Source organism: Spodoptera frugiperda, chromosome 20 (assembly GCF_023101765.2).
Source record: "Spodoptera frugiperda isolate SF20-4 chromosome 20, AGI-APGP_CSIRO_Sfru_2.0, whole genome shotgun sequence".
Taxonomy (NCBI): Eukaryota; Metazoa; Arthropoda; class Insecta; order Lepidoptera; family Noctuidae; genus Spodoptera; species Spodoptera frugiperda.
In genome coordinates this window covers 8760275-8784987 of record NC_064231.1, presented here as the reverse complement: position 1 = coordinate 8784987, position 24713 = coordinate 8760275, and the positions used below count along the sequence as shown (strand labels likewise).

The 24713-nt window shown below is 35.3% G+C and overlaps 4 protein-coding genes across 10 annotated transcripts in view; 2 read left to right on the top strand and 2 right to left on the bottom strand.

The window, feature by feature from the left end:
* The window catches only part of LOC118281639 (PDZ and LIM domain protein Zasp), a 31892-nt gene extending 23882 nt beyond the window's left edge, over positions 1-8010 (top strand). For 4 of the 6 annotated variants that reach the window (XM_050701163.1, XM_035602273.2, XM_035602272.2 and 1 more), the window contains 5 exons: positions 2746-2884; positions 4541-4727; positions 4813-4933; positions 5043-5158; positions 6144-8010. In XM_050701163.1, coding sequence (XP_050557120.1) covers positions 2746-2884; positions 4541-4727; positions 4813-4933; positions 5043-5158; positions 6144-6221 — 641 coding nt within the window. In that variant the 3' untranslated portion in view covers positions 6222-8010. Of the gene's footprint in view, positions 1-2745; positions 2885-3111; positions 4325-4540; positions 4728-4812; positions 4934-5042; positions 5159-6143 lie in introns of all 6 variants that reach the window. The other 2 variants (XM_035602269.2, XM_035602270.2) reach the window with 1 other exon arrangement.
* The window catches only part of LOC118281655 (calcium uptake protein 1 homolog, mitochondrial-like), a 117460-nt gene that overhangs the window by 61764 nt on the left and 30983 nt on the right, over positions 1-24713 (bottom strand). The window lies entirely within an intron of this gene.
* On the bottom strand, positions 10383-15530 carry LOC118281650 (nucleolar protein dao-5). Of its 2 annotated transcripts, none has more exons than XM_035602287.2 (7): positions 15349-15530; positions 14843-14928; positions 14424-14562; positions 12855-14237; positions 12639-12734; positions 12298-12426; positions 10383-11432 (listed from the first exon to the last, which is right to left on the bottom strand). In XM_035602287.2, exons 1-7 carry the CDS (start codon positions 15454-15456, stop codon positions 11277-11279), a joined length of 2097 nt encoding a protein of 698 aa, XP_035458180.1. In that variant the 5' UTR covers positions 15457-15530; the 3' UTR covers positions 10383-11276. The 2 variants fall into 2 exon arrangements, with proteins under 2 accessions (XP_035458180.1, XP_035458179.1); XM_035602286.2 differs by lacking the exon at positions 12298-12426 and adding an exon at positions 11680-12116 and having other exon boundaries at positions 11282-11432.
* Positions 16008-24668, top strand: LOC118281654 (uncharacterized). Its single transcript, XM_035602298.2, has 5 exons — positions 16008-16564; positions 18388-18509; positions 19088-19232; positions 19485-19605; positions 19684-24668. The coding sequence occupies exons 1-5, from the start codon at positions 16363-16365 to the stop codon at positions 20198-20200; spliced, it is 1107 nt and encodes a 368-aa protein (XP_035458191.1). The 5' UTR covers positions 16008-16362; the 3' UTR covers positions 20201-24668.

The following is a 24713-nucleotide window of genomic DNA, read 5'->3' as shown; positions in this document are numbered from 1 at the left end:
AGTCTTTTTCACAGGAATCTTCTGAATGCCAGAGTACAACTGTTTATCAGACACAAATGTGTCCACCAAAATCTTTCGAGAATCCCTGCGACGCTATCGAAAATATTAAAACACAAATGATCCAGTCAAAAGAAAATATTCAGTCAAAATCAGCTAAAGAAGTAGAATCCATCAATATATCAGAACCTCCAAAAGACCAAGTTAAGGCGCAAATATCACAAAAGTCAGATATGAAAATTGAAAGCGACAGCGGTACTGCTATTCAAGAATCTACAAATATTAATACTAAAGAAAATAATCCAGTTTGTAATGAGGCATCGATGCAAAATAACAGTGAAGAAATTGTGCTAAATCAACAAAATATCTCACACGACACACAAATCAAAACCAGTACAGAACAAAAAACACAGTATACAGAACAACCAACTGCAAATACTGACATGGGAGCCAAGGAAACAATGCAAACAACCATGAATCCTTCTACGTTAAATCCAAATGCAAAGGTCTCTATGGTGGACGCATTAACTACTGCACCTGATCGTCCGTATTCGCCTTTGCCTTCACCACAACAGCCTACTAGTTTAATTGGACAACCAATGGCGGAAGAAAAACCTATTCCCCATGATATAGAGGAAAAGTCGGAATCAAAAGAGTGTGCCGAAATAAAGAATGTGCAATTGCCAGCACAACCATCCCCGATGTTCTTGCAAGAGAAGCGTGGAATAACACCAATACCACCTATAAAAACTTATAATCCGCCTGAAAAAGTTGCCCCACCCGTACCAATGCCTGAGGAAACAAAACCGTACATACCACCCGATTTTAAAATAGTTATAGAACCTAAGGAACCTCGTGAAACTACCTCGACGCCCTTAATAGAAGCTTTAACAATTGCACCTGATAGGCCATTTACACCCGTCAGTACTTATGATCAAAATCAAGCGGTAAATAGAGAATCATACGATCAAAATCAAACAATAAGTAATGGACCATATGATCAACCTCAATCAATAAGCAGAGGATCTCTAAGGGAAGCTTTAACTATCGCTCCAGATAGACCTTACAGTCCTTTTGGTGCACCTGGTGTTACTCAATCCAACCAACAATACATGACAAGTACCACACACGTAACTGAAACAAATTTATCCGAAATTGTAAAGCCAATCGCCACACAAACGATAACTCAAACATCTGACCAAATGCATTCTGAATTTTCCACCATGCAAAATACGTGTAAACTGCAATCGTCTTCAGAAATGTCTGCATTCAGACCCGTTCCAAAACAAGTATTTCCTCCACCACAGCCAGAAGAATTTTGTAAATTAACAAATTTTCCACCCATTAGTAATGAACTGAAAACCAGCTTTACACAGGCTACTAAAACAAAGCAAGAAACGACATTTTCAGAATCAATGATGATCCAGCAGTCTTCTTTATCCACCAGTATGGCCACTCAAGGTTATTCATCCGTCAAAACAGCTCAAAATTATTTTGAACAACTAGACAAAAAAGAGTCTCTCACTTCAACCGCAGTTAGATCAAAATCTGGATTACATAAACCGGACAATATTCCGCCGTATCAGAGAAACTTCGAGCAATTACCTTCTCAACGGGGAATTTCTCCAGAAATCTATAATGCACCGGCAGTTTTACAAAGACCTGTCACTCCGTCAACCGGTACACCAACTAGACCAAAAGATAAATCTGTCGAACCACATCCAACTTACACAGCTCCTCAAGCATCGACTCCAAAGTTTCCACAAATTAGAACACCAGTACAACCACCTCCTGTACAACAACCTCCTGTACAATTTCATAAAGATACTCCTATTACTATGACATTTCAGCCTGTGACTGATGATAATTTTATGAGGATGTCTTCACCATCACGTAGTAGTCGCCCTGTTACGCCAAATAGTTTAATAAACAAACCAGCACCCATTATTCCTCATTATCAGATGAACTTAGTAACAGTAGAGCATTTGGCACCCGAGACTCACCTATTTGAGCCATCTAGTCGGGAAGGAAGCAGATCCCCAACACCAAAACCACGCTCTCGTTCACCAGCTCAAGGCCCTCCTCCAAATCCGTTAAAAGCACATGCTCCACGTATTAAGGAATCTGCACCACAAAATTATTCAATGGACTCGTACGCCCCACAAGATGCTCCTAATTGGCGAAAGCAGCATGAGAGGGACCAAAAGGAATTCCAGACGGCTGCAGAAATATATAATACAAGTGGTGGTAATAGAAACTGGGCAACACAAGCACCAATAGTCAAAGAACAGAGACATTCAAACGTGGGATACAAGAGCGAAAATTATACCAAAGGCGACATGAAAATCAAAGAAGATTCTTTAATACAAGAAAATTATGGCCAAAGACAAATGCAATCACAAAACGTTATTGCACAAGGCAATACCACTGTTCAAACAACCAGAAAAACATTTGAAGAATTTGAAAGGACGCAATCTGCTAAAGTTGTAGAAATCAGAAAGGGAGGTTCATCAATTACTGGGGCATATGAGCAGAATATGGACTGTAACATTCGACCTTCTAATCTTAACCCAAAGCAAGTTTTTCCGCCTCCAATGATGAGTTTGCCATCAACACAACAAAGTTCATCACTTAACCTTACTAATCAAAATATGACGTCCGCTAGTAGAACAATAGACAATTACGATCCAAAACCTTCGATTTCTGGTGCTAACCAAGGTCCAGTGTGTGATCCTACCCCATCGACAGGTTCGAGTGTAGGAGCTGCCGCTCGTGGCAAAACTTTCGGTGTATCTTCTGCCCCTAAACGAGGAAGGGGAGTTTTGAATAAGGCTGCGCTGCCCGGCTCCCGTGTACCACTATGTGCTTCCTGTAATGGGAATATTAGGTGATTGAGACGTATAAAGTGTGTTACTGTTTTGAGTGCTGCATGAATTAACAGTGTGAAGTTCTGAATGAGTTTGTTATGGCTATACATTAATTAATTATAGTGTTTATTGGTTTGTTTGTTCTTTATTAGAAACTGACATAATTTTCCTAGTTATGCACTAATTTAATCGTAGAATAATTCTGCTTTTAACTGTTTGTATAAGTGTTGTTTTGGTTTTCTAACAGCTAATGAACCGCTGACTACGAGCAGTCCTCACAAAACGGAGTTCAAAAGTCCAGCAGAAGAAAGACTTATCAGAAAAATGGCTAAAATGGCTTTGAATGGTTATGAAATTGGCATTCAAAGAAAAATAAAGCCAGCAGATCACATTCAGTCAATGGCAGATAAAATTCAAGACACTGTCGTTACCAAACATCCACTAAATTCTGATAGTATACCACCAGTTGAAAACAATACTATTAAAACTCTAGAACGAGGTTACAAGACACATGAGAATATTCAAAGCATTGGCGACAAAATCAAAGACACAATAAAAAATAACCATCCCGCTAATGAATCCATCACTAAGCCTAACGTCTTGATACCGCCACCATTGCCTAGTACCCCAGTACCTACATTTAATGTTCACAGTACTCCACTTGGTCATTCAATAAATACAAATGGCGAGAAAAAGAAATATGATACTATACCCAGAACCCTAAATGCAAGTCTGATTTCGGATGAACGTTTGATTAACAATAATGATAAGTCTCACAATGGTAGTGGTTACTCCAGTAATGAAGACTTGCAAAAGGATAAAATTGAAAACAACTATTTGGGTACATTACGAAAAACTGGGATAGAGAAATCTTCATTTCTTAATAGCATGAACGGTTCAATTGTCGCTAATATAAATTCTGACGTAAAACCTGAACTAAAGTTTGACACCCCTTATTCTAACACTTTAAACAAACGAAAATTATTTGAGAAATCAGACAACTTGATAACAAACAATAAAGTTAACGACAAAATTAACAATGCTAGTGAGTTAAATGTTTCGCAGAAGATTAATAATTTTGACCATACTTCAAAGAGCGAAAATGGAGTCCACCAAGATGATGAACTCATCAAAAGCAAAGATATTTCTGGACAATTATATAACAATTCTCTTTATACGTACAAATCCCCTACAAACAATAAAATAAATACAAATGGTAATGAACAAAGTAATGATTGTGTCGATAAAGTTGAAGAAATTAAAAGTATATCGGATAGTGATGACAAACAAAATAACGAGGAAGAAGTGGTTGTTAGACGTAGGCAAAAGAAAAATATAAGAAATGATGATGGCAGAAGAGATTCACATATAATTGCACGTCCTTTGAGTACGATACAATGCGCAGATGTTGCAGAAGGACTTTTCCCAGTATGTCACAAATGTGACAAGGCTATAACGAGGTAACGTAATTTTTCTAATGGAAACATACAATATAACGTATCCCACAAATTATTTTCCAAGTAAGTTAAAATAGAAGATGTTTGTTTTTCTCTGTAAATCAAGCACGGATGTTGTTTTTTTTTTAACCAGATTAACCACGTGTTGTTTAGTTCATTTAATTCACAATAATTTTGCGATTGATATAAAAGACTAATAAAATTTATGTATTTATACAGGGGGCCGTTCATTACGGCTTTGGGTCGCATCTGGTGTCCAGAGCACTTCATTTGCGTAAACGCAACGTGTAGGCGTCCCCTACAGGACATTGGCTTTGTTGAAGAAAATGGTCAACTCTACTGCGAGTTCTGCTTCGAGCAGTACATTGCGCCTGCTTGCGATAAGTGCCACGCCAAAATTAAGGGCGTAAGTTCATAGACTATTGTTTTTTGAACGTTTTCTACGAATTTACAAGTTACTCAGTTAAATTTGTATTTTGTGGTGATTCCAGGATTGCTTAAATGCTATCGGCAAGCACTACCACCCTGAATGTTTCAACTGCGTCTACTGTGGAAAGCTCTTCGGAAACAATCCCTTCTTCTTAGAAGACGGTCTTCCGTATTGTGAAGCTGGTATGGCAATAATTGTTTATTTATTTTTATCCTAAATTGGCGTACCTACCTATGTGTAATTTACTATGTGTTTGTGAAGGAGATTTTACAAAGGGACTTGTTTTCTCAGATTGGAATGACCTGTTCACGACAAAATGTTTCGCTTGCGGCTTCCCGGTGGAGGCAGGCGACAGGTGGGTCGAGGCGCTCAACAATAACTACCACAGTCAGTGCTTCAACTGCACGGTGCGTATGATGAGACTCCTACTAAAATACACATATACACACACACAATTCAATTACTGTTTACCGATAAATATTTTTTTAAATACATAAAATAGTCCAATATCTCAAATAACGCGCAAAGCTTTTTATTATAGCGCAGATACAGGTATAATTTGGCATACATGGACCGAAATCAGCAAAAAAATCTTTAAAATTCTTCTTCTTTTGACGCATTTTACAATTCCTATAATGATTCAATTGCACATTTTCAAGCGAGTTACCTTATTCATTTTACAGCATATATTTTATAGCATTTGCCCTGTAACCATTCCATATATAAATATACCGAGTTACTATAATTATTATACTCATAACTTTGAAATCCATTTTAAAGGTTTTACTGACACTTTGGAATATTCTAAATAATAATTTATCAAATTCTGATGCACATTTTTCTGAAGCATTTAAATTGAATTCGATTACCACGTCAATATACAAAGCTCGTCATACGCTGCCAGTCTGCTCCCTTTTTACCAATAACAGTGACCTTGTGTGTGCGTTAATTAAAATTATATTATCATATCTGTATGTTTTATAACTGAGACATGTACATATATACCAGTTTAATATATTTATACCCAACTTCCCAAAGTTCAGGAAGTTTATCATAGCGTGTTTTGATCCATGTAGTTATCAACCTTACATAATCTGCTTGTAGAAATGCTTTCATGAAACGGTTTGAGTAGTTTTGGCTATTTTATGTATTTAATTTATATTATTTATTATGTTTTATGTTCTGATAATAGTATTCGTGTTGTTATGTTTTGTTTGTACGTAGAGTTTTTGTTTGAGTTACCTATATAAGTTTTTGGATACTTCCTTCAATACTGTTTAAATGCAATGAAATCTAGAATTAAATTGTGACAAATAATACGATTCAGAAAATACATTCATTGTAACTGCAAAAAAGAATGGTTTAATATCATCAATATTATGTTATTTACAGGTGTGCAAAAAGAACCTCGAAGGACAGAGTTTCTTCGCCAAGGGAGGGCGACCTTTTTGTAAGACACACGCCCGCTAGAAGTCCTCAGCAAATGATGTATAATTCTGACACTGTTTACACGACTACCACTTTTCGTCCCGTTTCTCCTTCTCCCATCACTCCTCCTCTAAACACGCCTTCGCCGCAAAGAACAAGAAAGTTGGAAACACCCCTCCACTTCGATGGAGGACTGTTTTCCGACATAAGAAGTACAGACGGCAAGCTACTCAGCAAAGTAACCGTAGATCGAGTTCAACAGTCGTCACGACATGACATTACCGACTCGCCGAGTGTTTTCACCGATGGCAAAAATTATGTGGATGACTTGGTTAAAACGGAAACTATAACCAATGAAAACGTCATCACTGTGAAATTCACTCCCGTGCCGCCAGAACTTGACTCTCCGAGATTGCTGACACCGTCTCAGATGTACAAAGCCCGACAAAAAACTCCAGTTGAATATATCAAGGACAATTTTGAAGATTTACACAGCTACAAAATTGTCAGTTCTGTTGTAAAAGAAAAATTGCTAGATAAGGAAAACTTGAAGCCAGTATTAAATGAAGGCGGGATCTCTGAAAACCATGACACTTTTGCAAATACTATACTCAAAGAAAATGTATACGAAAGAGATAGTTTCGTGTCAGATTTAAATATTAAAGAGAAAATTACTACCAGCTTAGATACTTTTGAGCCAATAAAGAGAGCTCCAAGTCCACTCGCAAATCTTTTCATTTCAGAACAATTAACTAAAATAGACAATTACTTACAAGAGAGTTTAGAGGTATGTTCTGGAGTGAAAGATCGATTCACTCCAATACCAATTATTATCGAAGGAGAAATTTCGGGATCGGTTGACAATGCAGAAATGGTTTCTTGTGTTAAAGAAAATTATGAACAAAAAGAAGTACGCTCCTCTTCAGAAGAGAATAAACTGAGCTCTAGTGAGAGCGAAGTGGAAACTCTTTATCGTCGTGAGAAAACAACACCAGAACCTTATTCTGTGGAGAATAGCAAAACCCATGTGTCCAAATTAAACAGTGCAAAACATCCTGGTGTGCTGAGTGCTATTTATAACATGCCAATACATTATCACGCAGCCATACTGTGTTTCTTATTAATTGTATACAATCTCATATATCAATACGTAAAACAAAACTGTTATGGTAGTAAAAATAAAATTGAGTGAAATTGGACAAAAATATATGCATACTAAACTAGTCATTGAGTTCAGGGACATTTTGTTTCTATATATTTACCAATTTGATTTTATAAGGTGTAAATAGTCACAGGTAACAAGTATTTCTCGCGTATTTTTTTGTATCTATAATACCTATTTTATAATTAACAATTTGGTGCTTTTCACTACTATTCTATAAATTGCTGGCAGTATTTGTGATATTTCACATTATTATAAGGCTTTGTATACAGCTTCCGGAATGTTGCAGTAAACTGTTACTAACATTAACAGTAGTCCTTAAACTTATAAATCAACAAAGCGGATATCGGAAAGTAATATAATTTAATTGAAAGTTTAAATAAATGATTGGTGCACCAACATACAACCTATTTAGAATAGTATATTAAATGTACTCATAAACTTTATATGAAATTTTAATATTATATTCATGCATTAATTTGTTTAAGTACTTTTTTACCCTGCTATTTGTAATAATATTATGGTAGATGAATAAAATTTTCGCAATCTTATATTTTACAGTTGGTAATAATATTAATGTTAAGAACTATTTATTTAGACTTACTTTATTGCAATTAGCGTAACACATAAATATTATGTGAGCTTAAATAAAGTATTTTATTTTATGAAGTTACCCTTTTATTACCCCCTTACAGTTTAATGTGTTTTATTTTAATAAGACCAGTAGTAGTGGAGATTTGAAAGAAACATAACAAAGCTAAAATAAAGAATGAAGAACAAAACTGAAAAACAGTAAATAACCCACAATATGATGTTATGCCTTTTATTTCCTAAAGACTAAGCTTGGAGCAAAAGCAGAGGTGACTGTATATGAATACATTCATATACACTTGTTTTTCACCAGTTGTGTTATAAGGACCATATTAGTTCCTGATTTACAAGAAGACTTTAAAATGGACCTGGCATTCTGGCAATAAAAATTCAATTACTTCCAGTTATTTTGATACATTCAACTGAATATGAATAAATTATTGTTATTAGTCTGCAGTGTGTACATATGAACATAGGAAGTTAAGGTTAACAAATTAGGTCTAGCCAGTTTAGGTAATTCATCTAGAATCTAGCATTACCTGTGACTACTGTCTTACCTTACTCCAAAATGATTAAGAGATATTTACGATCATAATCAATAAAAATAAATAAATAAATATATTAAAACACTTTTATTGTTTACTACATAATTATACATTTATTACACATAATATTTGATAGTAAGTAACTAATATTTACAATATAAATACATTATTTATAATCAAGACTAAATCTATCTACTACTAAAATTAATAATAGATGTAACAACAGAGGTCTTTACAAATAATTGTACTACTATTATTAAAGTACATAGCTTTATTACCTATAGTTAGATGTATAGGTTCTATTGTCAACTATCTTGTGTCACAGAGTTAGGGTCCTTCTTGAATACACTTTCTTCATCTTCACCAAACAAGAAGGTTTTTATCCTGAAAATAAAAAAAATGCAATGAGAAGCAGTTGAAGACATTTTATCTACTTATTATTTATCATCACCAGCCAGTCTCCATTCATGGCTAATGTATGGGCCTTATCTACATTGGAGGGGTTTGCCACAATTGATTTGTTCAGATTTATCAGAGAGTGTTGCTGCCTAATCTTAGCTAAATGTGTAGTCCCTTAGTCAGCTTCAAGAGTATGGATATACTCATGGAAAGAGTATGAATCGTGAAAAACTAATTCTACTCTGCCATAGCCACACGGATTAAATTGGTAATATCGGTAAATATCACACAAGTTTATTTTACAAATGCAGTGCTTTCTATTTAGATTAGATAGGTAGCAATAATTTTAGCTTTAGGTATCGACCCATTAAATATTTAAAAAAAAGTTTCACAAACCAAACATTCTTGTTCTGCAATAAACATATTTGGCTAAACTTAACAGTTTAATTAAATAAACATAAAAGTAAGTAAAATCTCTTACGTTTTCCATTCGATTCCTAAACCTATGAAAGAAAAAGTTAGAAAGCCATGCCAGAGTGTGGTAACAACAGGTACAGGTTGTCTTTTATGTCCAAAATTTTTAAATGATCTTTGACTTATAATAGTCACCGGTTTAAAATGTCGCAACATATCGAAAATAATTATAATAAAGCTTTTTCCCTTGTAAACAGAATTATAACCTAAATTACACAACAACTGACCGATTGCTCAGTTGACTTTGACAGGGCACTGTCAATGTCAATATGTATAGACTGCGTTCAGTAATTTCGTTAGTTTATCATTACCAATCTATAATGTAGGTAATTATATTTTTTGTAAATAATCACTACTCAGTGTGGAAGAACCGTGTTTTGTTACGAAGAGGCAGATAAACAGGAATAATACCACAGCTTCACAGAAAAAAGGCGTCATACAACGCTTATGGTATTTCGCCGTAAATGTGAAGTTACGGGAGGCTCAATCGTGCCCCTCACATCCCTAACCCTTAAATTTATTTTTTCCGTCCACAGACGGCACTGATTTCTTACCATTATTAATTGTTCCATCTGCTCTTTTGCCACCCTACGCCATAAAAGTATTCTGTGCAATACCCAGTTTTTACCAGTTACGTTTTACGTCCTATACTATACACCAGACGGTGGTACATTACATACAATTCCAAAACACCGTGCTATTATTTAATAAAAACAAAATGTAGTGATAGTCAAACAGAATTTTAGAAATGAAAAATGCTCACTTATTAACTTACTTTTCACGAGCTGCAGGAACTCCAGATAGCAACGTGGTAGATAGCAAATTTTATAGTATCATGGATGCACCAAAGCATATAAATACAGGGATGCAATGTATATCTGTTTATGTACTTTATGAGTAATATTTGCATTGTCGATGATAACACAACCAAATAACATATTGAAGCAGGGTTTAGGTCTTGGAAAAAGGAAGTGCTCTTGTTTTAATAAATGAGCAAAAACTAAATACAGTATAAAATAAAACGCTTACATTATGTCCTTAAATTTTATATTCAAAAGGCGGGCTTATCAAACTAACAAAACAAAACAGGTACATAGCTGTTAAAATACAAATTATTGTATGTTTTCGCACCTGTTCTCATTACTTACTACAAGTGTAAGTCTATATTCATTTATCATTTTAATCTTATATTTAGCCTATGTACACAGTAAAGTACGTAAAATACACATCTATTTACATTAACACTTATGAAAATAAAACATTCAGAATTATAAAAGTTTTCAGTAAATAAGTATCATTTAAATATAACAAAATTTTGGCCCCAACAAAAACTGGATTTAATCAGAAATTCAGTAGTCTATTTGAACAAAATCAACATAAGTCAGAGCACATTCAATCCAGTATGTAGTGTGCAAAAAAATAAAAAATAATAAGTCAGTACAGCATTGTAATAAGTAGGTCCTAAAAAACAACTAGCTCAGTAAAACTTAAGTAAAAGCTTCAGAAACTTATGCTTACTGATTGACTAAATTAATTATTACGTCTAATAAAATGTCAATGTAAAATCGCACTTTAAGAACTTTTCAAATCATTATAAACAATTAATTGCCCATTTTACCAAGATTCAGTGGAGCCAAACCCACTCACACAGTCATGTCTAGGACACAATAGTCAACACTCTAACAAATTTGATATACATCAGACCTTACAGATTAGTTTCTGAATTAACTATTGTATGAAGTTGTGTAATACAGAAATAATACAAGTATATGTGGCAATAAAATTAAATGCCATCACTATGTGGCGGAATGCGAGGCTGTATCGATAAAACTACGAGCTAAGCCGGTAATATCGACAGCCAAGTAATTATGGTGGCTATCATAAACACACAACTAGATTATGGCCCATGAAAGCAATTAAATTAATCTAGTCCTCAAATTTAATGGAGTGTACACCTGTATCGATTGCGCCACCGCGATATGAACCCCTCTTTTTCTTCGTCTTCTCATGCTTGAATGACTTGCCACGAGTATGTTTTAAGTCTTGATTAGCACGCTCACCCCATGACCCACGTGAACCACTCTGTAAAAGAAAAATAAATTAGCAATTACCCTAGACACTTTGTTGGGGTAGTAGTCCGCAAGCGCGACTATCCAGCAAGGGGTCTCGAGTTTAATTTCAGATTCAGCCTCTATAACATGGGATTTGTGACATAACTATGGAATAGGGATTGTAAAAATGTATATTTGCCCCCTGGCTATCAATTTGGGAATTTAAAAAGACATGACTTTAAGAGTGATGAGATTGTACACTATTAAAATAATCTTACCTATTTACTTAATCAAATGTAATTTTCTTGTTTTGAGCATTGTCACCTCCCTCAAAACTTTTTCGGTCGTTAAAACCTCCTTTATTGAATCCCCCCCTGTCTCCACCCCAGGAGTGGCGGTCACCGCGACCTCCACGGCCACGGCGATCTCCGCCTCCGCGGCCTCCCCGATCGAAACCACCGCGACCTCCCCTATCGAACCCACCACGACCACCCCTGTCGAAACCACCTCTACCACCTCTGCCCCCACGTCCACCCCTGTCATTGAATCCGCCGCGTCCACCCCTATCGCCCCCTCGACCCCTAAATCCTCCCCTACCCCTATCATTGAATCCCCGACCCCCGCGGTTGAATCCGCCACGTCCACGCTGGTTCCAACCTCCAGATTGATTTTCTTCTTCCTCGTCGTTTTCTTCGCCTTCATGGCTTTCACCCTCCTGATAGATAGAAGCGCTTATTATAACCAAGACAACCCTATGTGATGCTGATTAAGTGTTTCCAGAAAAGTAAATGCCCAAAATGTTATAGCAAGCCACTGGCAATGAAGCCTTGGGCCAAAGTGTCCAAGTCAGACATAACATTGAGTTGCCTTGGCTTCTCAAACTTTGGGGCATTTACCTTGGCGTCGAACGAGTTATCCTTAAGTCTAGGATCCACTTCGATAGGTTGCGACGCCACTCTTCGGAAGGGAGCTGGCTTACTCACTCCATTACTTTTTTCTTTGGGAGTAGATACACTAACAGTACCCTAAAAGTTATTTAAATCAAATTTAATAATTATTTACCAACACCATTTTCAAATATAAGGAATCCATAATTTGTACTTGTATGAAATTATTAACAAGTATTGGTTGGTAATAATTATGGTAATGGTACTAGTATTCTTTCATAACTGTTTAATGGATGTTTAGGACTTCTGTGTCTTTGTAGTTAAAACATTTTTTAGAGACATTATTTTACCTTCACAAAGTTGCTGTAGGGTTTTTTAGCAGGAGCATTTGAATCACCTTCTGATGCTTTCCTTTTTTTTCCAGTTTGCACTCCATTTTCGGCAACCTGTAGAAAAATATTTTGAAATCACTCAAGTCAATTCCTCATTAGTTTTTATAATAACAAAACAAAGAATAACTAGTCTTTAAAATTTTGTTATTTTACTAAGTATGTATCTAATCATACCTGATTATTGGATTCCTTTTTCGATATTTTAGCAGGAGGAGCATCTTCATCACTGTCATCACTGTCATCTGAAGATTCAGCCTTTTTGGCGGGAGCAGCTTTTTGTGCTGGTTTCTGTTTGGGTGCATCATCATCACTTGAATCATCATCTGAAGACTCTTGTTTCTTTGCTGCGGGTTTTGGTTTAGTGACAGGTGTTTTAGGAGCAGGTTTTGAAGGTTCCTCATCACTATCATCACTGTCATCTGATGATGATGCTTTTTTAGCTGCCGCCTTTACAGGAGTTTTAACTGGAGCCTTTGCAGCTGCTTTAGGCTTCTCATCTTCACTGCTGTCATCACTATCTGATGAAGAATCCTTTTTAGCTGATGCTTTAATAGCTGGTTTAACTGGGGTGGGTTGAGGTTTCTGGAGAGCCTTCTGGGGTTTTTCATCTTCGTCACTGTCATCACTGTCATCAGAGGACTCTTGCTTTTTAGCTGGCGTTGCTTTAGGTTTGGCAGGGGTTACAGCAGGTTTTGCAGGTGTTTTCTTGGCTTTAGAATCGTCATCACTATCACTGGAATCATCTGATGATTCCTGTTTTTTAGCAGGTGTGGCTTTAGCTACTGGCTTGGCAGGAGTGGCTTTAACAGGTGCTTTAGGTTTTTCATCTTCACTGTCATCACTGTCATCAGAGGATGATTCTTGTTTTTTGGCTGGAGTTGCTTTGGCTGGAGCCGCTTTGACTGGAGGTTTAGCAGGTGTAGTTGCAGCCTTCTTTGGAGCTGGTTTCTCATCCTCACTGTCATCACTATCATCTGAAGATGATTCTTGTTTTTTGGCTGGAGCTGGTTTAGCTGGAGCCTTTGCAGGTGTAGGTGCAGCCTTCTTTTGAGCAGGTTTTTCATCCTCACTGTCATCACTGTCATCAGAGGATGATTCCTGTTTTTTGGCTGGAGCTGCTTTGACTGGAGCCTTTGCAGGTGTAGGTGCAGCCTTCTTTGGAGCTGGTTTTTCATCCTCACTGTCATCACTATCATCGGAAGATGATTCTTGTTTCTTAACTGGGGTTGGTTTAGCTTGAGGTTTGGGTGCAGGTTTTGCTGCGGCTTTTGGTTTTTCATCTTCACTGCTGTCATCACTGTCCGATGATGAGGCGGGCTTTTTAGCAGGAGTTGCTTTCGGAGGAACTGCTTTAGCCTGAGGTTTTTGTTGAGGTTTAGGTTTTTCATCTTCACTGCTACTATCGTCTGATGATTCTTGTTTTTTAACTACTTTAGGTGTGGCATTACTGGGCTTGACTGGTTGCTTTGTTGGTTTAGCTGTGGCGTTGTCTTCACTATCGCTGTCATCTGATGACTCTGCCTTTTTGACTGGTGTGGCTACTGCTTTTGGTTTGGCCTAAAAACAAATATATTTTTTTTCTTGAGTTCTGAACGACTATAACTTTGTATGTAAATACTATTGTATAAATCAGAGGTAGTGACGAATAAGATTAGTTTAAAATCATATGTTCTCATTAAACAGTTCTCATCATTGAAATCTTTAAAAAAAAAGGTTCAAGCAAAACATTTTTCATTAACTTACTTGTGTCTTGGGTTTCTCATCTTCAGAGCTGTCGGAGTCTGAAGAATCTTGTGCTTTTTTAGGAGCAGCAGCTTTGCCATTGACCTGAGCAACTGGTTTTTTCTGTGGCGCTTCATCTTCACTGGAGTCATCATCAGAACTGTTGTGAAGAAATAATAGAGTTAAAATATTATTGATAATCTTCATTTAATTTGTCTCAAAAATACCATGCAATACTGAGGTACACCAAAATAGTCGGTAGTATTACCTACTCAGGTGGACTTAGGGTTTATTACCCTAAACTATGTATGTAGGGTGTATTATACAATAAAGTCCGTCCCTAAGATGATCCACCGACCAATATTTTAGTTGATTCTGAGTTTTGAGCAATTTGTTAAACAATGTGAACATAACCTTAAAGATGTACAAAGAAGATTTACCTCTCAGCAGCTTTTTGGGGCTTCTTGTTTTTATTGTATTCTGTTAATATGTCTGTCAGCGAAGGCAGGCCCTTGACACGCGGTTTCTATAAATAAGAATATAACCTATTAAAATATTTATAACAAACACACAAGTAAATAATATTTTAAGAAATTACGAAATATTGAACAATATTAATAAAGATTATTCATTGCCTAATTTATTTAAATCTAAATAAAATTACACAAATATCACACGTTATTTGGCAATAAAAATATATATTTTGATAGAACTTCGGTCGGTACTGCGAACTACAGGATACCATTATTATGTTACGTATGTACAACGCAATCAATAAAGAACCCACTTTGGAGAATATATCCTTAAATATAGATGTTAGAACAGTCAAAACTTAGTTTTATTTACTATTGTAACATGGTATAGCAATAATAGCAACGGTATTATAATGTTTCGAGCACGTGTGGTGACCGGTCACACGTGGTTTTTTAACACTGAGAGCACTTACCGCCTTTGTCTTCTTTAAAAATTCTTGAGCCAGCGACTTGTCAATATTTTGCAGGAATTGATGAACTATAGAAATAGCTTCAGTTTGTAATTCTGCAGGGACCCCCATTTTTGAGAATTTTTAAAAACTTTAATCGCACGGCTACGCTGCGCCGCCGCTTGTCACTAAGGAATGAATGAATGAATAAAAATGATTGAATGAGATAGGCAGAAAGAAGCAGAAAGCAGACAGAGACCAGAGAGGAGACCATAGATCTGAGAAAGTAGTAATACTAGAAGAGACAGATTTTCAAAACGGATATTTATTTACTCATACTCAGTAGTTATCCATTTCAAATATTTATCTGAATAAATGTCCTTCTTTACATTATATAATATAATGCAGTAATATTTAAACTGCTGAAAAGAGTAAGTGAAATTCTGAAACGATTTATATTTGTTGTAGATTGTGTGGATTTAGCCTTAGTAGGTAAGATCTTACCCTTCTCAAAAAACTGAATATATTGTTATTTTCAGAAATTGCAGGTTTCTAATCTTCTCTTTATTTTTGTTATTTTGTTGAACTTTTTTCAAACTAAATCTCAATATCTTTCGCTACGTTTGTTTAGTCAGTCTCAGTCAGATGGCGTTTTCGTTCCACTCTTTGTCCTGTCATTCGCATTCCGTAATGAATTTTGTATTATCTATGTAGTGCTGTAGTGTGTGTATTATATTTATGTGATGACAAGTAGCTAGCAGTACCGATAACTTTGGTTGACGATTTATTTTATGAATTTTGTATCTACTCTATTTCATAATTGCAGTGTGTTAAGTAAGAGATGTAATGTGAATAACAAATCATCATCAACAGTGTACATACTTATTAAATTAGTACTTAGTAGAAGTTACTTAATAGATTGAGATGTGAGGTGACATGTTTTTATATGTTTGCTTTGTCGATGTTCAATGTGATCGCGAAGAAAATCTCTGAATGTTATGTAGGCTCGGTTGAGCATTAAAAATATACGATACCATAATGCCTGTTCAGCAAATTAATGTGAAGAACTCTTCGGATATTGAGAGTTGGGAATGGGGAGGAGGATGTGGTAGAGAGGTGATTCGTACGGGGTCAGGGAGCAGCCGCACGTCATGTAGCAACTCCAGCGGTGATATTTGCCGCATATGCCACTGCGAGAGCGAGCCTCACAATCCTCTCCTAGCACCATGTTATTGTTCAGGTCAGTGGAAGTTTCAATGCCATTGTTCATGTAACTATGTTATCCAGTAGTCTTACACGTCGTAAGAAATAAGTGAAGTACACAGCTGTTCTCTGTTTACATAATGTTATTTGACACAGTTAAATATGTTTATTAAGCCAAGAACATAGCCCAGTACTGTGAAGGGCAAATGTTGAAAATGTAAAAATCAATACAGTTAACTGAGATAAACATGTAACTGCATTTGAGAGATAATATTTACCTTTAGCATCTAATGGAATATGATGCCATGTTAGTGTAAGCATGCCTTATACAGAATGTATTTAGCAATAGTCTTGTATAATGTGTGTTCATGTTGTTATACATGGGGACTGCATTTATTATTAGAATATAATGAGGAATATTATTATCACTTTGTATAGACTTACAGACAATTATGAAGGAAAATCATTAGTGATCAGGAAACCTATTGTATTGTATTGTTTTAATTTAAATTAAGGAAAACTTGTAGTATAGGTACTCAATAGGTACCCACACAGTTAATTGAATTGCAATTTAACTAATGCATGAATCATAAAGCTCAATATTCCATGTCATAAAATATAGATGAAAATTTAATTACTACTAGTTAATATTGTGATAATAAATTACTAAAAGCCTGTTTCAAAATGTCTGATTTAATTACTTTTGGCTTATGTGCTTTAGTTACAATATTTTGATACATTTTTTTATAGACAATATATCAACATTTTTGTTAGTTCAAATATTGGTCTGGTATATATCTTCATTGAACAAATTTGTTTTCCTGCAATGTTTTCATAATTAGTTAGACAATAATTGAATTTCATCAATACAATAATAATTCATGAAATTCAATGCAGCCTTTTTACTTTATATGTTGTTGAATCAATTACTTAATTCGATCCATATTTAGGTATAAGTAATGAATAAGTTGTATAGCTTTGTCATAATTATAGTGAAATGAGGTTACAGGAGGACATAAAAGGGCTTGGTTTCATAAAACTTATTACCATATGAATCATCTATAGTATTGAGTACATAATTTGAAAACTAGGCTATGACTAATTTCTGTTTTAGTTATGAATTCAACATACCTACATAAAAATTATGTTGATGATATTATATGATACTATAATTGACTTTATTAAACATGTATATTTCATTTTATCAGACATATCGAACTGTGATGAATAATTCGCTGGATATACCAATGAGGAAAAAATAATCTATAAATAAATGTATACAAAATAATCACATGACTATTTTAAACTAATAATAATTGAGACACCTAAAAATGAATACTTGATTATGGAAACAACATTTAAGTTAAAAATAAAAAAAAAACTAGTTCTAGACGTAATTAACAATAATAAAGTTTAACAAATAAAACAGGTGTCAATTATGAAGTAATAATATTACAATATTTTGGGTTTCAATGTGTTGAATGTTGCTTATGACTTATGTAAACAATTCCATGTATACAGTAAACAAATATTGAATTGAAGGTCCTACTTACTGCTTGCGAAAATGTTGTATTGTCAAGTAAGCTGTAAATGGCATTGACATAGTCTGATAACAATATTGCAAAATTGTATTTTATTTACACAATTACATTTACAGTGAAAATTATATACATACTTGCATTACTTGTTAAACAACATTTTTCCTAGACATTAAGTTATGCAAATCATATACAGTATATGGTCTATATGTTTACATTCATGATTATAGAGATGACATTGAGACACATCAACTAGTTACATAACTTAGATGTTTACATACTTGTTCAGTAATTATAACTTTATTATTGCATGTTGTTACAGGAAGTTTGAAATATGTTCATCAGAGCTGTTTACAACAGTGGCTGACGGCATCAGAGACGAGGTCCTGTGAACTCTGCAAATTCAATTTCATCATGCATACCAAAATAAAGCCATTTAATGAGGTATGCAATTGTGTTTACATGTTTTTTTAAAGGTTTTTAACCCTTTGTTGTAATTATTCTAAAGTGAAATACTCATTTACACAATATTAGCAGGGCTCTTAAAAGTTCTCAAGTTAAGCAATGCTAATTGAAAATAATTTGTCTGTTATATTTTTTTTTATTAATTTGGGGCTTCTTCATGTACTGAAATTTTGGTAGACTTTGTTAATTAGAACACAGTTATCAAACCAATTTCTCGTAGATACAAATGTGTTACAATAGACATTATGACTTACACTTAATTCATAATTGTAGTTAAATATCCAGTAGATATGTGTAAATTAATTGAAGTTATTGTTTAGTTAGCTTTAAAAATAAATAACTACTTAAATAGATGTATCTCACAATAGATAATAACAAGGTATTTAGAACTAACAATGGATCCAAATGAAACAAGTAACTCTTTATAATTATAAAGTTCTAGTGAGATTTAACAAAACCAATAAATATTTGGCCAGTGATTAAAACAGTTTATATTTAGGCAAGAGACAAGACATTATTGCTGTATTAATATGCCATTGTTTTGTTCTGTTTTCTAGTGGCGTTTGCTAGAGATGTCGGGTGTGGAACGCAGGAGACTGTGCTGTGCTGTACTGTTCCACTGTGTCGCTGCACTCTGCGTCATGTGGTCCCTCTTTGTACTTATTGAACGGGCAGTAGAAGAGGTCAACCGTGGCATGATTGGTATGGAACTATAATAACATATTTTAATTACACCCTTACATATTTAGACAACTCAACAGTTTTATTGTTAAGGTCAATTTTCCCATCGCAATTTCGATCTCCAGGTCATTCAGGTCATGAATTTGTTTAAAGGGACACACTCAAACAGTCCCAGTCAGACTAATAAATTATAATTTTCAATGTCACGCTGTTTGTTTTAAAAAGTACTAGAACTATGCTTCAATTTCATGATGAAACTATGACGTGTTCCAGCCTGGCCTTTTTGGACAAAATTGGTCGTTGTGGCTGTGGGATTTACCGGCGGCGCAGTCTTCATGTACATACAATGTCGGCAATATCTCCACCTATGTAATCGTTGGCGAGCACACAACAGGTAACTTTTTAAAAACTAATGTTCTTTCACATTAGATACTTTGAATACCCTTGAAGTTTACTGAAATGTTTTTGACAGGATACTGTTAATTCAAAATGCGCCGGAGAAGATCCCAATCGGAGGTGGATCTCCACCCGTGCGAGTGAAGAGACGCGAGAGGAGCGCGCGTGGGCAAGTTATCGCCAACATCGAGCCCCCGCCGCCGCCCGCCGCCTACCACGAAGAGGACGAGAGCGGCGGCTTCGAGACCTACCGCGGCAACCCACACCGCCGTCTGTCCGCGCTGCCCGACCCGCGCCCCGACGACACGCGCCGCTACTCCGACACGCGCCTGGCGCAGGCGTGCGACGAGGCGGCCGGGTCGCCCGAGCGCGGCGGCGTCTACCACATCAGCGTGGATCCGCTCGAGGCCGACATCCGCTCACTGCTGGCGCTGGAGGCGCGGCGCGCCGCCCGGGCCGCGCGCTCGCTGCCAAACCTGCGCGCCTCGCGCGAGACGCTGCTGCCCGCGGCGCCAGCCGGCCCGGGTCCTGCGGGCCCCGTAGCCGGTCCCCCCACAGCCGGGGCCCCAGCACCGGCCCCAGCGGCCTCCTGAGGCCCGCTCCTGCTGTACCCGGATGATACGGTGTACTAGCGGGTACTAGCGGCGCAGTGTGCGAAGTGTGCTTGGTGCGTGTACATACTGACATGGATCTTGTAAATACTTATTATCATAATAATAGTTCAGGCGTCGCTCGTTAAGGCCATCGCAAGACCGCCCGATAGATACTTATTCCTTGTCCTTGCATTTTGTACCATAACGTCCATATGTGTACATAGCGTAAACAGATTTAACTCCATGTTTTTCGTGATAGCAATATTAAGGAATTAAGGTTTGATAGTAGACCGCTTGCAAAATATAATTAGTAGGTAATAGGTATGATACTGTTGCCAGGGGTAATACCTTGTAGAAAATTGTCCATATACTTTAATCCAATCGTACAATATTTCTTAAACTTACTCCAGCCTTCCAAAAACCATTTTAATAAAAACCATGCTTCTGGTATTCGACATATATATTACAACTCCATACTGATATCTATATGCAAATATTGCGAAGCAAGTGCTACGAGTATGAGAGATTTTGAAGCTAAACTCGATGGAGGATGATACATCAAACTAATATCCAATAAGTTGATATCTCAGGTTAATATTGGATTAGTGTAGCATGATGTGCCATCGCTCGTGGCTCGTGCGTAACATCGTTTGCTAAGAAAGCCAAACATTTTAATACTAAGCTTCATGTATTTAGAGTCCTTATTAATCTGCTAGATTTGCGAAACTAGATACTGAGCTGATAGTATTGTCAAATCAACTGCATTTTAAAGTATTGGAATATAATTCCATGATATAGTGCATGTGTGTTTTCTATGTGTAGATTAGACTTTCATATACTTTTAATAAGTACATAAATAATTCAATACTTTGTCATCGCGAGATACAAGATCTTAATGCTTTTGTCGAACTAAACTTCCAAAAAGATTTTCTTTCGGATTATTGCATTGTTCAACAACCATTGTTATATATATTTTTCTTTAGTTATTTGGGAACTGATTTTGATCAATCATTTGTCTTCTTTCCTTTGGATTTAGGAATAACTATCCTGAAAATTGGATATTGTTTTTGGGCTTTTCGATTCTTTATTGGTTGTACCACATTTTCGAACTTGTACATTATTAAGTGTCCAGCACTATCGCAGTGTGAGTTATCGATGATAACCTAAACCCAATTGATTAAAACATTGATAACTTATCATTATTGGGATTTATCAAAGGAAATTAACAATGAGCTGTTCAGTCTACTTACGGCCGCGATAATTTATGTGGCACTTATATTCACACTGCCATTATGCGAAAACAAGCTTATAAAACTATAAAATGTCGACGTGTGGCTTCACCCGCGTCTAATTAAGAAGATTTTTCTCGATTAGGTCCCAAATCACGATCCTGACAGAATATCGGGATTAAAAGTAACGTATGCCAATCCCTGAAGAGTAAACTTTCCAATAGTGAAATCATTGTTCAAATCGATCCAGTAGTTTCTGAGTGCAAACAAACAAGCATAAAATATTTCCCCTAGTATAGATTGATTTTTATTCTGAACTAAAAGTTGTAAATAAGAGTCCATTAACTTCATAAAAATATTATGAGGTAAATCTACATACTTTTGGCAACTTCAAACTATTATTTCGCGGTTTCATTACAAGTCAATTAAAATTAGGTACCTATCGAATGTTCTGTCTAATTTTCCGCCTATCAAATAAATTGCAACGCGACAACATAGGTGGGTACCTCCCAGTATTTTGCTATACAGTTAAAGAGACTTTACTTTTTTAACTTAAATAAATAGGTGCCTATGAAATTGCCGGTCCCTATCAAATGTGAAGTACCTCGCTTGGTTCTTACAACACCCACAATAACAGGCGTAGAACATAGTTACCCCTCTACAATTTAACTGTCACGTAACTTCTACGTCATACCATGCATTATAAAATCAAGTCCCAAAGATTTTATAATAATTATTTTATGACTGATCACTCTTTTATAAGTATAGTGAGTCAGATATTCCATCGCGTGTTCGATGTTTTATTATTTCTGCTTTTCCTTGTCCCATTTAAAATGTTTAGAATATTTTCGTACGACAAGTGCTATCTAAACTTCTTTATCTAGTGCAGTCCCGATTCATAATTATTTTTCCACTGCCTGCATATGTATGAATAGGATTTATTGTATCACAACATGTATTGTAGCTTGATATAATGCTTTGCGAAGAAGCTGTTGGAAAATAAACAAGAGACATGTGTTTCTGTACATGGACACATGTATAGTTAATTCTTTGTTACCTTTAATAATTTTACATCGGATTTCTATGTTGACTCAAGTCCCGCCGATATAATATAAACAAAACTGTTAGTCATGTCGTTACTGAAAAATTGCTGTCACTTAGTTTAATTATTCCGTCTTATAAATTAAATGTGCAATATTCGCTATGTATACGGATACGAGCGAGCCTTTCAAAAGAGGCTCACATGATGAAAAAAAAGTAAAACCTAATTGGTTCTAAAGCAAAAAAGTAAAAAAAAAATGAAACAGGAACAGTTGTGATTGTCGTAAAATGTTTTTTAAACTAGCCAATACTTTTTATTGACAATATTGTGTTGTATATTCTGCACTACATTTAGTTAAGAAGTTAATTTAAATGTTGACTTGTTTTTAATTCAGTCCATATAATCTTGAACACATCCATGACACCAATACGATGATCTGTTTATGTTGTAGACTGTCTCATGGTGTCTGTCTAGTGTTTCCAACCATCCACCAATTTGTTCTTAAAATAATTAATGTTCTGTAGTGCCAGTCCAGTACTGGGCGTCTCTTCTTGTCTAGCACATGTATGAGGTTTAAATACACCCATTACGTCTATAATGTATGTTGTCTCCCAAGTTTAGAAATCATAAAAATATGTTTCAGCTTAAGGTTTAAAATGGTGCCATGTTATTATCTTTTTGTCTTTTAGTAAATCATCTTGTTCCTCTATGTAAATACAAGTTTTTATTTCCTTTATTATATCTTAATCACATATAAATTTACTATCGTCACTTTCACTTAGATACTAATTTTAAAAGTAAGAGTTGTTCATTTTCTAAGCCATGCGTTTATCGGCCAAATTAATGTTCATGTTAATTGTGTACTATAGTTAGCCGAGTATCAGTGTTTTTGTATACCACTTTAAGTTACATCCAAAATAGAATATCAGTTTTTAGTAAACGTTTTACTGAATTTTTTGTGGATATATTAATTAAAAAGTAAACATCGCTATTGAATTTTAGGTAGATAGTGTTTAAATAAAATAGTTCGGACTTTGGTGCTAAATAAAAATGAATATCAGTCCAAAATTAGGTAACATATATTTTTAGTACTCAGGAAATAGTTGGTGAAATGTCATAGTTTTCTTTAGATCGGTATGTGTAACGACGTGAACATTCCAAACTTGTATGTTCGACTTAAAACACGTACGTTCATATTTATTAGTTGTGCAATTGACAAGCGTGACATAATTTTTGATGATGTAACACAAAAACCGGACTGTTTACTTCCACGGCATGATAGTGTGCCATACCTATGCATTTTGCATTCTGTTAGTATCAACATTGAAAATGCCTTCACTTACGAATAACTTTTCGATACAATACAATTGAAACTAGTCGTTTTCATTGATTAATATTATGTATATACACTGCATGTGTCCAAACACTATTGTTTCTGTTTATAATGAAATTATATCATCTCTTTTGTCTCAACTTTATTAGATATTTTACTCATATTAATTATTCATGTTGTATATTGTAAATTAATTGTATAATGGCTAATTATAATTGAAGTATGGTGATGAATGGCAAGTCTGTGGCGTGTGTGCAGTGAACGAATGCTAGATGTCTTTGCAGGGTGCTTGGGGATGAATCTTAACGTTACATGCGTATTATGCACTTAATTTCGTGTACTTACATTGTGTTTACATATCACATATTATAAAATCGAAATTTAAAATCTAAAGCTCTTGTAAATAATCGCTTGGAAAATATACGATCTCAATGCTTGTAACAAATGTCCATCTCCATGAGTCTCGCGTGCTACGAATGCTTATTCCAGGATTTTGTTTCAAATGAAATAAAGTAGTGCCTTATTTCATGTTCTTTGCACTTATAATTGTTTGAAGTTTGAATTGTAAGACATTACTTAATGGCTATTTGATTTTTCTTTGGAATCAAAGCAATAACATCGGTCATCATTAGAACGACATGTAATAAATGGTTGAATTAGATGTAAGTGTAGCACGGGACGCCACCCTTGTCTGTATAATGTGATTTGTGATATAAGTTATTAGTGTTATTTGTTTGCTCAAAATTACTTTCTCCTTTCGATCTGTGTACTTATGGTTCATGAAATTTGTAAGACTGTATTTTATTTTGTTGTGTAATATCGTTAGTAAACTTCGGGTTATGAATATAGTTATTTTGAAATTAATCTTGTTATTATTAACCTTTCAGTTTGTATATAATGTACTTTGAA

Bases quoted from the DNA above. Each gene is read 5' to 3' on its own strand.
- LOC118281650 (XM_035602286.2), bottom strand. From the start codon at position 15,456: ATGGGGGTCCCTGCAGAATTACAAACTGAAGCTATTTCTATAGTTCAT. The intron at 12,735-12,854 runs GTATGATTAGAT...ATTTTTCTACAG, and splicing joins AAAAGGAATCCAATAATCAG to GTTGCCGAAAATGGAGTGCA. The intron at 12,117-12,638 runs GTAAAATAATGT...TCTATCTATCAG, and splicing joins CCTACAGCAACTTTGTGAAG to GAGGGTGAAAGCCATGAAGG.
- LOC118281654 (XM_035602298.2), top strand. From the start codon at position 16,363: ATGCCTGTTCAGCAAATTAATGTGAAGAACTCTTCGGATATTGAGAGT. The intron at 16,565-18,387 runs GTCAGTGGAAGT...ATGTTGTTACAG, and splicing joins AGCACCATGTTATTGTTCAG to GAAGTTTGAAATATGTTCAT. The intron at 18,510-19,087 runs GTATGCAATTGT...TCTGTTTTCTAG, and splicing joins AAATAAAGCCATTTAATGAG to TGGCGTTTGCTAGAGATGTC.